Source organism: Lepidochelys olivacea (assembly GCF_965140295.1).
Source record: "Lepidochelys olivacea isolate rLepOli2 genome assembly, chromosome: 14".
NCBI classification, from domain to species: Eukaryota; Metazoa; Chordata; order Testudines; family Cheloniidae; genus Lepidochelys; species Lepidochelys olivacea.
In genome coordinates this window covers 917,885-930,669 of record NC_140424.1, presented here as the reverse complement: position 1 = coordinate 930,669, position 12,785 = coordinate 917,885, and the positions used below count along the sequence as shown (strand labels likewise).

The following is a 12,785-nucleotide window of genomic DNA, read 5'->3' as shown; positions in this document are numbered from 1 at the left end:
AGGTGCTTGGCAGGTAGTGAAGCAGGGCTGTAACATGCTCCAGTGTTGATGCCCTCAGTGCCAAGCAAAGGCTCTGCAGAGCCAGATTCACTGGCTTTAGATAGGACAGCAGGGCCACTCCTCCTCCCCCACACGCTCTTAAGAGCGGTCAGGGTCACCCGGAAGGGAAGGAGGATCCCTGCCTAGGACCCTCTGCAGGAGCTTGGATGCAGTGCTCACCACCCCTAGGCTGCTGGCCTCAATGCCAGCCCCAGGGAGCAGCTACCCTCAGCCCACAGGAGGAGACAGATTAATTTAAAAGCAGTTTATTCTTGGGTGTCCCTATCCCATCAGCTTCAGGCAGCCACGCCTAAACATCCTGCAGCCTAGCTGGGCCTACGCCAGCTCCAGCTCTCTCCTCCAAAAAATCAGGCATTTGTGGATTCTGGCATTTCCAGCTGGCAATGAGGAAAACGGGCATGAAGGTGAAGAACCACCAGGCTTCTAAAGGGCTTGAGAGCAGTGAGCAAGGCCCCCAGGCATGAGCTGCAGTAGAGCTATGTGTGTGGAAGGGGGCTGAAGCGCTGGGGGTGGGGGCCGCAGCAGTCCTGTGGTTGGAGAAAGTTTGCCAGTCCCTTGTTTTCATAGGAACTAATGTTCAGCAGCTTAGCCCCAAGTCTTGAAACCTGCCTGTTTCCCACACCACCTTGAACCTTACCATGCGTTCAAGGTGCAGCGCGTTGGGGGTGGCCATCTGCCACAGCTCCTCCACATCCCATAGCCCTCAGGCTGGATTCCTGCCAGTCAAAAAACCAACAGAAAGCTGGAGAGGCACAGAGCAGCATGTGAGTCTCAAGTGACTATGGCTGCCCTAGACTTTCCAAGGGGTGGGGCTGGGCTCATCTCCAGCTGCTGCCATGTGATGAGCTCCAGCCAGCCCTGGGATGCAAATGGAGTATGCTCTCTGGGGAAGAGCCTCCCGCAGAGCACAGCCTGTGCCTGTAAGGGGGAGCCCATCCTGGGGAAACTGCCACAGGTGACTTATGCTCTCCCAGATGGGAGAGACAGTTGCACCTGGGAACAGGACAAGTTATGTCTAGCCTAGAGCCCATCACCTGTGGGCTGGATGCAGATTTGGCCCCTTCAGGGCTTTCACATGGCAGGCCATCACCTAGCTACCACAATGCAGAATTGCTGGAGCCCCTGAGAAGAATTCAGCTCCTGGGGCACACCTCACCTCTCCTGGAGCTCCTCCTCCAGCTCATGTTGCTCTCAGGGCTGATGATCCCACTGATGGCAAAGGGCTGCGGGCACAAAGTGCAGCCAGATTCATTCCTTGCCCTTCCCCAGTCCTCCCTTCTGTGCCCTGAGGAGCTGGCAGCAACAGCTAGTGGGTGTTTAACCCCTAGGCTCTATTTGATTTCAAGCCTCTCCCATGGGGTCTGGACATGGCATTGTTAGACCCAGCAAGCAGGACCACAGGAGCGGGAAGATGTAGTACAGCATCGACTAGGACAATAGCAGTTGCTGGAGGAGCTGGGCAGAGCTCTGGGGACTTGCATCCCCATGTGCTGCTCAGCAGATTGCACAGCCTGTCCTGCGGGGGGAGGGGAACACACAGGCTCCTGGAGATCGTGCAGGGGTCCCAAGATCTCTCTGGTGGTTCACAAAGGGCTTCAGATTCCTGGAAAGACCTAATACCCTCCTGCTGCTTGGGGGTGGGGGGACAGAGGTTGGTGGTTAGGATTCTATTCTGCATACTTACCCCATAGATCTGGCAAACTCCCCCAGGCTTCAGCAGCTGCCCCACACCCTAGAATAGTCCCTGCAACACAAAGGCAGGATGTCACTGAGTTGGGCACTGGGGGTGTGGGGTGAGCCAAGGCCGGGGCCTGCCCCATATCCCAGTAGGAGCAAGACAAGGTGCCAGCACTGTTCCTCCAGAGCAATAATCCCTTGGGGCGGTGGGCGGTGCAGGCCTGAAAGGGCCACAGGCTCCTTCTGCCAGCGGGAGGAAGGATGTCTTTCCCACAAGGGGTTGCTTGCCACAGCACCCCCTTGTTCCCTGCAGGGCTCAGTTTGTCCACATGCACACCTCCAGGCCTTGGGCAAGGAAGTGCAGCAGGTTGATGATGATGACATTGCAGCAGCCTTGGCTCAAGCCTGCCCACTGGTCCCAGGGCTGAGACACATCAATGGCCAGTGGCTTCTTCACGTTCGGCACCTTGGTGGCTCTGATGTAGCTAGAGATGCTGGAGGAAAAGACAGGCAGGTAAACCAGGAGAGGCTGCTGGTGTCTGCCTAGTGGTGCTGCACTGCACCCAGACAGAGGCTGCCGCCTCCTGCTCTCACAATGGGGGATGCTGCAGGAGCTGCCCTGAGGTGCCAGCCTGGGATCCATTTAGCAACTGCCAGGGCCACAGTGCTGCCAGCATCACCCTACAGTGCAGGCAGTGGCAGTCTTGCTGGTTCCAGGTGGGGAAGAGGTGCATTCAGCTAGATCCTTCCCCCTCCACTAAAAGCCAGAAGGGGGCAGGAAGTGAGGCCTTGTAGCGGGTATATGTGGCTGCTCTCACGCAGACCACGGGCAAACACCTTCTCTCTCCCTGTTGTGCTGTAAGCACTGATGCTTGGACCAAGAATCACCCGGCATGGCAGCTGCCTCCAAGGGAGTGCAAGAGGAGGGATAGGGCTGCAGGAGAATTGCAAGTGAGGTGGCCATGCAGCCTAAGCCCCCCAGCTCTACAGATGTGTCTCCTTGCCCTTGGAATTTGTCCTGCGCTGGGGACAATGAAAACTGTTACAAGCCCATGGGGGTTTGTAGAAGATGGCACGTTCCTAGACGCCCTCCCCCTGCCCCGATGCGGTGTTATATGTTCTGATTAGCCTAACCCTGAACAGCCTAGAAGGACTTAGCAGGGTTTGTGCAGTTTCCTAAGGCGAAGTGAGCACAATCCCTGCTGAACACTGACAGAACCCTCTTCTCACTGGAGCGGTGGTGCTTGAGAGCTGCGGCCTAGCCCTCCTGTGGGCTGGGGGAGCTGGCAATGCTGTGGGCACAGCAGGTCAGGGCACTTTGGGCTCCACAGCCTGGTCCAGTCCACACAAGAGATCCACTTCCTGGACACTACAGTGCTAATAAACAATGGTCACATAAACACCACCCTATACCGGAAACCTACTGACCGCTATTCCTACCTGCATGCCTCCAGCTTTCACCCTGACCACACCACACGATCCATCGTCTACAGCCAAGCTCTGTGATACAACCGCATTTGCTCCAACCCCTCAGACAGAGACAAACACCTACAAGATCTCTGTCAAGCTTTCTTACAACTACAATACCCACCTGCAGAAGTAAAGAAACAGATTGATAGAGCCAGAAGAGTTCCCAGAAGTTACCTACTACAGGACAGGCCTAACAAAGAAAATAACAGAACGCCACTAGCCGTCACCTTCAGCCCCCAACTAAAACCTCTCCAACGCATTATTAAGGATCTACAACCTATCCTAAAGGATGACCCAACACTCTCACAAATCTTGGGAGACAGGCTAGTCCTTGCCTACAGACAGCCCCGCAACCTGAAGCAAATACTCACCAACAACCACATACCACACAACAGAACCACTAACCCAGGAACTTATCCTTGCAACAAAGCCCGTTGCCAATTGTGCCCACATATCTATTCAGGGGACACCATCACAGGGTCTAATCACATCAGCCACACTATCAGAGGCTCGTTCACCTGCACATCCACCAATGTGATATATGCCATCATGTGCCAGCAATGCCCCTCTGCCATGTACATTGGTCAAACTGGACAGTCTCTACGTAAAAGAATAAATGGACACAAATCAGATGTCAAGAATTATAACATTCATAAACCAGTCGGAGAACACTTCAATCTCTCTGGTCACGCAATCACAGACATGAAGGTCGCTATCTTAAAACAAAAAAACTTCAAATCCAGACTCCAGCGAGAAACTGCTGAATTGGAATTCATTTGCAAATTGGATACTATTAATTTAGGCTTAAATAGAGACTGGGAGTGGCTAAGTCATTATGCAAGGTAGCCTGTTTCCTCTTGTTTTTTCCTACCCCCCCCCCCCCAGATGTTCTGGTTTAACTTGGATTTAAACTTGAAGAGTGGTCAGTTTGGATGAGCTATTACCAGCAGGAGAGTGAGTTTGTGTGTGTATGGGGGTGGGGGGGATGAGAGAAAACCTGGATTTGTGCAGGAAATAGCCCAACTTGATTGTCATGCACATTGTGTAAAGAGTGGTCACTTTGGATGGGCTATCACCAGCAGGAGAGTGAATTTGTGTGGGGGGGTGGAGGGTGAGAAAACCTGGATTTGTGCTGGAAATGGCCCAACCTGATGATCACTTTAGATAAGCAATTACCAGCAGGACAGTGGGCTGGGAGGAGGTATTGTTTCATATTCTCTGTGTGTATATAAAGCCTGCTGCAGTTTCCACGGCATGCATCTGATGAAGTGAGCTGTAGCTCACCAAAGCTCATGCTCTAATAAATGGGTTAGTCGCTAAGGTGCCACAAGGCCTCCTGTTCTTTTTGCGAACTCCCCACTGTGTCCGTGATCGGAGCTGCAGGCAGCCCCGCGCCATGGGCGTGAAACCCTCAGCGCCCCAAATCCTCCCTAGTGGGAAGCAGTCAGCAGCCGGGTGGGCACACGAGCAGCTCGCGTGCCGGGGGGTGCGGTCCCGGCCCCGATCCCCGGCCCCGGCCCAGGCCCCGATCCCCAGCCCCGGCCCAGGGCTCCTGGCAGGCCCGAGCCCAGGCGCGCCGCCCGCGGGCAGACGGGCTGGCTTCCCAGGCTGCCGGGTGACATCGGCCCGGGCTTGGGCAGAATGCGCCGCGCGGCCCCGGAGCCCGGCTGCGGCCCCAAGGCTCGGCCCGGGTCGCCCACGCTGCCAGCCAGCGCCTCCCGGATCAGCCCGGGGCCGGGGCGCCGGCCGGGGCCTGCTGGGGCGAAGCGGGAACAGCGAGCCCCGCCCGCCCCGGGAAGGCCCGAGCGGCCCCTCCGGGCCTGGGGGCCGGCAGCGTGGAGCGGCCCCGGGCAGGCCTCGCAGCTCCACGCCGGGCCGGGAACCCAGGCGTCCCGGCCCCGCCCCTGTCTGCGCCGCCGCCGCCGCTGCCGATAAAGTTGCCCTTGTTGCGGACGCGGTGCATGCTGGGTAGCGTGCAGTCCTTGCTCGGAGGACCCGCCCGAGCCATAGAGACGTGGGAGGCGGAGGCTAGACTGTCACCCTTTGCCAGCGACATGGCCTGGGCAGGGCTAGAGCGCCCCGGCGACCACAGAGACTGGGGGGCAGAGCGCCGCCGCGTCCTCTGCCTGCTGCCGCCCGCCTCCGAGGCCGGGCGTCTCCTTCCTGCTGCCGGGACCCAGCGTGCTCGGTGCCGGCGCCGCCATGCTGCCCGCCGCCCGCCCCCTAGGGGGGCCCTGCCTGAGGGGGCTCCGGGCCGCCGCCCGCCTGCTGCTGCGGTACCCCCGCCGCGCGCCCCCGGGAGCCCCGGCCCGCGCGCGCGGCCTGCGGGTCCCGCCACCAAGCTCGCGAGGCGCGAGCCCAGCACGGCCCCGTTCCCGGGGCGGGGGGTTGGTCTGCGCGGGGCTCCCCCGATCGCGGTCTGGGGCGGGGCGGGGCGGGCGGTGACCGGGCCCCTCCCGGGGCGGGGCCCCCCCACGGCGCAGTCCGAGCCTGACGGGGCCTCTCTTTCCATGGCGACAGGCGGCAGCCGCCGGGAGTCCGTGCTGTGAGGATGCTGAGGACCAGCTGCCACCCAAGGACAGAAGCCCTGGCCAGCGCCCCCTTAGATAACGCCCCGAAGGAATATTCCCCCAAGATCCAGCAGCTGGTGCAGGACATCGCTAGCCTGACCCTACTGGAGATCTCGGACCTCAATGAGTTACTGAAGGTGGGCAGGACTTGGGCAGCCTGCCCGCTCAGACTAGCCTGTGCTCTGCCCCCTGTATGAAAAGGTTTGCCCCTCAACAGCTTGAGTCATATCTCCTTGCCCCCCCCCCAAGTCTCCCCTCTTCCCCTCACCAGCTCCTTCACGAGCTCCCAGCCGTTTGCTGCTGCCTCTCCTTGCACAGGAAGGAGGCCCAGCTAGCAAACCCTAGCAGAAATTGGGGGGGGGGGCACATGTGATCCCTCCCCCCCCCCCCATCACCTCTGGAAAGTGCCCCACTTTGTATAGTTGGGCAGGGTACATGGCCTGGGCTGTACTCAGTTGGGGCATGCGTGCTCCCAAGGCGTGGAGGGAAGGCAGGATACTGGGGTGGTTGATTGTCAGGGCACAGAATGGAGCGGTTTCTCTGTCCTTTGTCTATGGCTGGGGTGTTCTGTGGTGGTTCCTCTTCTTGCTGGGAACACAGGGTAGGCTTGAAGTGCTGTTGATTACACTTTGTCATCTTCTGCAGAAGACACTGAAGATCCAGGACATGGGGCTGATGCCAATGGGTGGAATGATGCCACCACCTGCAATGCAGTCAGCCACTCAGGTAACTCCCAGTTGCTCTGCTAGGGTCCTCCTCCATGCCCCTGGACAAATGCCAGGGGAAGGGAAGTGCTGTCTAGGAAGATGGGCATTGGTTTCACCTTGTACTTTGGCAAATTTAGTTCTAGTGAGTCCAAAAATGCCCTGTGATTCTGAAGGTTGGTTCTGAGCTAAACAAACCTACTCCTGGTTCTCCTAGGGGTCTTTATATCTATAGTGATCCTAGACAAGGAACTGGAGTGTTGGTAGAAGTTTATATAGCTGCCTATCAGTCTCGAAGCATCTTTCTCTTTGTGAATGCTGTGCCCCTCTGCAGGTTTGCCAGTTGACCAGAAGGGGCTGTTTGTCAAGTCCTGTGTGTGGCAGGGTGGAAGGGTCCTGAATGCTGCTGTACTTGGCCTCACTAGGCTTGTGTTGGTTCCAGGTAGCGGAAGAAGAGGTCCCCAAGAAGCGGGAGAAAATTCATTTCACTGTCAAGCTGACTGAGGTGAAGGCTGTGGAAAAAGTAAAACTGATCAAGGAAGTGAAGAACTGCATGCAGGGGATTAACCTTGTCCAGGTGAGGAGATGGCACTTACCTCTGCCTGTATGATCTTGGTCATTGCTTGAGCAGCACCTCCCTGGGGCTGTGCTGGAAGCTCTGAGCCTCTTCCCCTCTGCCCAAACTATGTTCAAAAGTGCTTTTTAAAACTGAGACATTGGCTGTACTTCAGAATAGCCGCTTGGATTCCTCAGTATCCTTGAACCACAGTTTGTTCATGAAAAGAAAAGGAGTACTTGTGGCACCTTAGAGACTAACCAATTTATTAGAGCATAAGCTTTCGTGAGCTACAGCTCACTTCCTCAGATGCATATCGTGGCTTTCCTGTGCACAGCTGTGTCCCAAGTGCATGGGGACTGAGCGTGAGGCCTCCAACAGGAAGGCTATGTCTACGCTACCATAGTAAGTCGACCTACGCTACACAACTCCAGCTAAATACCGTAGGTCGAGTTACCGTGGGAGGTCAATGGGAGAAACTCTCTGGTCTACTTGACTTACCTTACTCTTCTGGTGGAGGGTAGAGTACAGGGGTTGACTGGAGAGCGATCTGCTGTTGATTTGAAGGGTCTTCACTAGACGTGCTAAATCGATCTCAGAGCATGGATCCGGCCTGTAGTGTAGATATAGCCCAAGTGTCTGCACTTGTCTCCACTGCTTCCTTCAAAACAAGTGTCCCTTCTTCCCAGGATTTCGGGGTGGTTGGTTTCTAGAAACAATAATGCACATTCTCACCAGATGGTGGCAGCAAAAACCTAACCTAACCATGGGTTTCAGAGTGCACCTGTGTAAGTCTGTATCCGTAAAAAGAAAAGGAGGACTTGTGGCACCTTAGAGACTAACCAATTTATTAGAGCACGAGCTTTCGTGAGCTACAGCTCACTTCATCGGATGCATCAAAAGCTCATGCGCAAATAAATTGGTTAGTCTCTAAGGTGCCACAAGTACTCCTTTTCTTTTTAACCTAACCATGTGAGAGAGCTGAGCCCCACATGAAATCTGCAAGAGAAGGGGGGCCATGGGAGGAAGACTCCCCCTCCCCTCCCTCACTTTAACAGCAGAAGAGTTTATTTATCCTGTTAAGTACAGGAAATCACAATCAACAGCTTAACTGACAGGCACAGGTTAAACAAGCCATGTAAAGCATTTTTTACTGAACACGTGAAAATCAGGGCCTAAGAGTCCAAAGACAGAATTGTCAGAACAGTTCATATGAGAGTCAGAGCTTATTTATCTTGAACTCTTCTGATGTCGCTTGTGTACTGGAGGTGGGAATAGTTCTGCAGAACTGTTTAAATTGGCCAAACCAGCTGCATTTAGCAAGCAGTGAAGCAATGAAAGATTTAGAGACTCCATTTACTGCTATTGGATTGCCTTCCTTCAACTCCCTCTTCAGCGTCTCATAGAATATCAGGGTTGGAAGGGACCTCAGGAGGTCATCTAGTCCAACCTCCTGCTCAAAGCGGGACCAATCCCCAACTAAATCATCCCAGCCAGGGCTTTGTCAAGCCTGACTTTAAAAACTTCTAAGGAAGGAGATTCCACCACGTCCCTAGGTAACCCATTCTAGTGCTTCACCACCCTCCTAGTGAGAGAGTTTTTCCTAATATCCAACCTAAACCTCCCCCACTGCAACTTGAGACCATTACTCCTTGTTCTGTCATCTGCTACCACTGAGAACAGTCTAGATTCATCCTCTCTGGAACCCCCTTTCAGGCAGACTTGCACAGAGTCACAGCAGAAAAGCGAACTTCTCCTCTCTCACATTCTGTGAACTGTCTGCAGATCTTGGCAGAACTCTTCATTAGAAAGTCATCTGAACTTTCTCCATGATTTACAGGGAATGGCATGCGTCCATCCAATTCATAAGGTGTCCATCCACACTGACAAACAGAATAAAATGGAAGTTCACATTATCCTCCTCTACTTGACATTGGCCTTCTTGTGCAACAGCATTATGGACTTCCTGAATAGCCTTGTTATTTTCAAGGTGCTTTCAGTCACCAGTGCCTGTGGATGCAGTAAATTGGCATCACCACACATTGTACTCAGGTGCACTCTCCCCAGCAGGCAATGCCACAATTTATCCTAAGATCCCCTGCAGGGCTCTCTGGACTAGCTAGGGCTTCTCATTGCAGCTGGATTCAGTCCAGCAATGGCATCTCTCTCTAAGGAGTTTTGTTAATTGAGTTACTCAGGGATGTATCCCTCTCATTCACCAGCCTCTGTGAGCTGAAATTCCAGCCCTGGCCTGCTTCCCTGCATACACATGGCTGTGGCAGGGCACTTTGTTCTCTCAGAGGAGACTGTTGTCTCATTCTGGGTTTCTCACACCCTTAGAAGCAGGGATGGTTTCTGTTCTGCATGCCATCTTTAGTAGCCATGTTCAAGACCCAATATGTGCCAAGGGTGGTTAAAAACTATCAGGATGTAGAAAAGGTAGAAATCTATAACACTTCTGTTTTGATTGGGAAAGTATCAGAAGGAGCAAAACTTAGAAAAAAGTGATTTTAAAACAGCAGCTAGCCTACACAAATGTGTATCTTACCTAAAGTCCTGCCATCCCATAGTGGTGATGGATCTGGCTATGTCTAGACTTGCACTTCTGTCGGTCAGGAGTGTGGGGTGGGGGGGAAACCTGTCCCTGACTGACATACTTTTCATCGACAAAAGTACCAGTGTGGACACCGCTATGTTGGCAGGAGACGCTCTCTCCCCAGCATGGCTACCGCCACTGGTTGGGGGTGGTTTGATTATGCTGGTTCGAGACCTCGCTCCCACTGGCATGGAGCAGCTACGGGGAAGACCTTTCAGCAGCGCAGCTATGGTGGTACAGCTCTGCTGCTGTAAGGTCTGAGTGTAGACATAGCCTAAGCCGAGCTTCTTCTGACCTCTCTCCTCCTAGTTCCTGTATCCATCTTATATCAGTCTTTTCCCCCTGCTCTCCTGAGGGAGTGCTCTTAGTAAACCTGGACTTTGGCCCTTCTGGCCACACCTGTTCTGTAGGCTCAGCAGGAAATCAAGCAAGATTCATTTGAACCAATTGTTTTGGCATTGTCCATTAACAGTTCTTAAGTGTCAGTTAATAGGTGACTATCCTGGGCCATGTCCTCTTTCCTGCCTGTAGAAATACTTACACCAAGCCACTCTGCTTCCTTTCCCAGACCTAAAGAGCTCTGTGTAGCTCAAAACTTGTACTTTCCACCAACACACATTGTTCCAATAAAAGATAGTACCTCACCTACCTTTTCTCTCTAACTCAGTATATTCATACAGGAAACTACAACCCCTCTAACCAGGCCAACATACAATATTAATACATTATTAAAATTCAGCTTCATAGTCATCACATGCGTTTTTACACAGCCTAATCCAGGGACACACATCTAGGATCAAAGTGCACGTTATGATTATAAGATGGGGGACCATGTCCTTTGAAAAGAACTTAAGAATCATGGTAGAAAATCAGTTGGAAGTGAGCTCCCAAGTCATTGCTGTAGAGGATGAACTCTTGGATGTTTAAAGTGGAGAATATCCATCAGGAGCAAGGAGGTGGCATTACCTCTGTAAACAGCTTTAGTAATCCCATTGCTGGGATACTGTGTCTATTTCTGGGAGTTCACACTTCAAAAAGATTGTTGGCAAATTGGAAAATGTTTGGAAAAGAGATACAAGTATGATTTGAGGTCTGAAAATCCTGCCTTAGAGTGAAAGACTAAAGAGGCCCAGGGTATTCAATTTCACCAAGAGAGGGTGGACCAATGACTCTATGGCAGTCAAGTACCTATAAGCAGCACAGATCTCTAGTTGCAGACAGCTCTCCTGTCTAGCAGAAAAAGGCAGAACAACATCCAGTGGCTGGAAAATGAAGGTCGGCAAACTCAGGCTAGAAACAAGGTGAATATTTTTAGCAGGGAGGATAACTAACCATTGGAACAGCTTTCCTAGGGACATGGGGGATTTGCTATTGCTTGAAATACTTAAGACTGAAGGGCTTTCTGAAAGAGTTGCTGTGGTTCAGACAGAAGTGATGGGCTTGATGCAGAAATTATTGGGGGTGGTTCTCTGGCCTGGGTTATATAGGTGTCACGGAATCCCTGGGCGATGCTGTGGAAATGCTCACTGCGAAGCCAGTCAGGACTCTGGGGCAGTCGCCTTTCTGTGAGCAGCCTGTCTTCAGGACACACAGCTTCCACCTTCCTGGGTCTGACCTCTGAGCATTCAGGCTCCTCTGCCCCTCCATGCGCTTCCCACAGCGAGTCCGCTCAGGCAGGGCTCCTGGGGAAGCCAGAGGGTCCTGCCCCCCAACTTCGCAGTCAGACATGACTCTCAGCCAGCCAGTAAAACAGAAGTTTATTAGACGACAGGAACATGGTCTAACACAGAGCTTGCAGGTGCAGAGAACGGGACCCCTCAGCTGGGTCCATTTTGGGGAGCAGTGAGCCAGACAACCACATCTGCATTTCACTCCATGTCCCAGCCAGCCCCAAACTGAAAACTCCCTCCAGCCCCTCCTCCCCTGGGCTTTGTTCCTTTCCCGGGCCAGGAGGGCACCTGATTCCTTTGTTCTCCAACCCTTTAGCTCTCACCTTGCAGTGGGGAAGGGCCCAGGCCATCAGTGGCCAGGAAACAGGGTGTCCACCATTCTCTGTGTCCAAAGACCCCTGCACACCCCTGCCCTCTAGGGCTCTGCAATGATCATACACCCTTACCCCACCCCCTAGATACTTAAGAACTGCCTAGGGGAAACTGAGGCACCCCCACACTATTCAGAGGAAGCATTAAGAACAGTGCCACTTCGTCACAATAGGACATAGGTGATAATAATGGTCCCCTATGGTTTTAAAATTATTAATCTAGTTAGTGAAAACAGCTAGTTTGACTCTCTCTCTCTCTGGCAGGCAAAGAAACTGGTAGAGTCACTTCCACAGGAAATCAAGGCCCATGTGTCCAAAGAGGAAGCAGAGAAGATCAAAGCCGCGCTGGAGGCAGCAGGAGGGACTGTGGTTCTGGAGTAGATGGCCCACGCCCCTGGCTGAGGGATGCTTGTATCTCCTGTCCGTGCCCATGTGGGGCCCTGTCCACTGACTGTCGTGGGGTTCCTGTGCATTTCCAGGGGGCTGAGATCTGCCCTGTTTTCTGCAGTGGGGCTTTGCTCTGTTAGGATGACCCTGCACCAGCTGGGTGTGTTCAGTGGGGAGCCTGACATTTGTACCAACACCATAATGAACTCTGAATCTATTAAAAAAAAGTGTGGGGGGAAGTCTGTGAAGCAGTGATGTGTAAGAGATCAGTCCTCCCCAAAACCACTTGCCAGACTGCACACCAGCCAGCAGAGCTGCCTAGGGGTGGAGTGCACCCATGCACCAGCCCATGTGGCTTTGTGTCACTGAACAGGCCTGTCACTAGGCTGTGGTCATTGATATTTTCACCCCATGTATCTACTCTTTCTCCTGTCCCCCTAATGCACTGGTTTGACCTTTCACTGCAACTCAGAATCTCAAACTAGGCTGTGGCTAATTTACAGGTGAATGGATGTGGCCCACAGGAGCTAAGGGAAAGGGTATTTTTTTTGCAGGGTGACCTTCCGGTTGTGGTGGATCCTCCTCCCTAATGGGAGGAGTCTGAACAGCATGGAGGCTTGGACTCCGTTCTGCTCAGCTGCCTGCTGTGAAGGGTGGGCACCTGGCGATCCAGGTGACTGGTGTGCGCCTGGAGGGAGGATTTGCCAGCCCAAGCTAAGTCCAT

The 12,785-nt window shown here is 53.5% G+C and overlaps 2 protein-coding genes across 2 annotated transcripts; one reads left to right on the top strand and one right to left on the bottom strand.

Moving 5' to 3' along the window:
* Positions 1-8: 8 nt before the first annotated feature.
* On the bottom strand, positions 9-3,819 carry LOC311530230 (methyltransferase-like 26 B). The gene is made up of 3 exons (XM_084646695.1): positions 2,057-3,819; positions 1,217-1,283; positions 9-762 (listed from the first exon to the last, which is right to left on the bottom strand). The coding sequence occupies exons 1-3, from the start codon at positions 2,378-2,380 to the stop codon at positions 638-640; spliced, it is 516 nt and encodes a 171-aa protein (XP_084502821.1). The 5' UTR covers positions 2,381-3,819; the 3' UTR covers positions 9-637.
* A 1,486-nt stretch (positions 3,820-5,305) lies between these two features.
* MRPL12 (mitochondrial ribosomal protein L12) lies at positions 5,306-12,300 on the top strand. The gene is made up of 5 exons (XM_084647107.1): positions 5,306-5,483; positions 5,728-5,914; positions 6,423-6,503; positions 6,924-7,058; positions 11,939-12,300. The coding sequence occupies exons 1-5, from the start codon at positions 5,410-5,412 to the stop codon at positions 12,053-12,055; spliced, it is 594 nt and encodes a 197-aa protein (XP_084503233.1). The 5' UTR covers positions 5,306-5,409; the 3' UTR covers positions 12,056-12,300.
* The last annotated feature ends 485 nt before the right edge of the window (positions 12,301-12,785 follow it).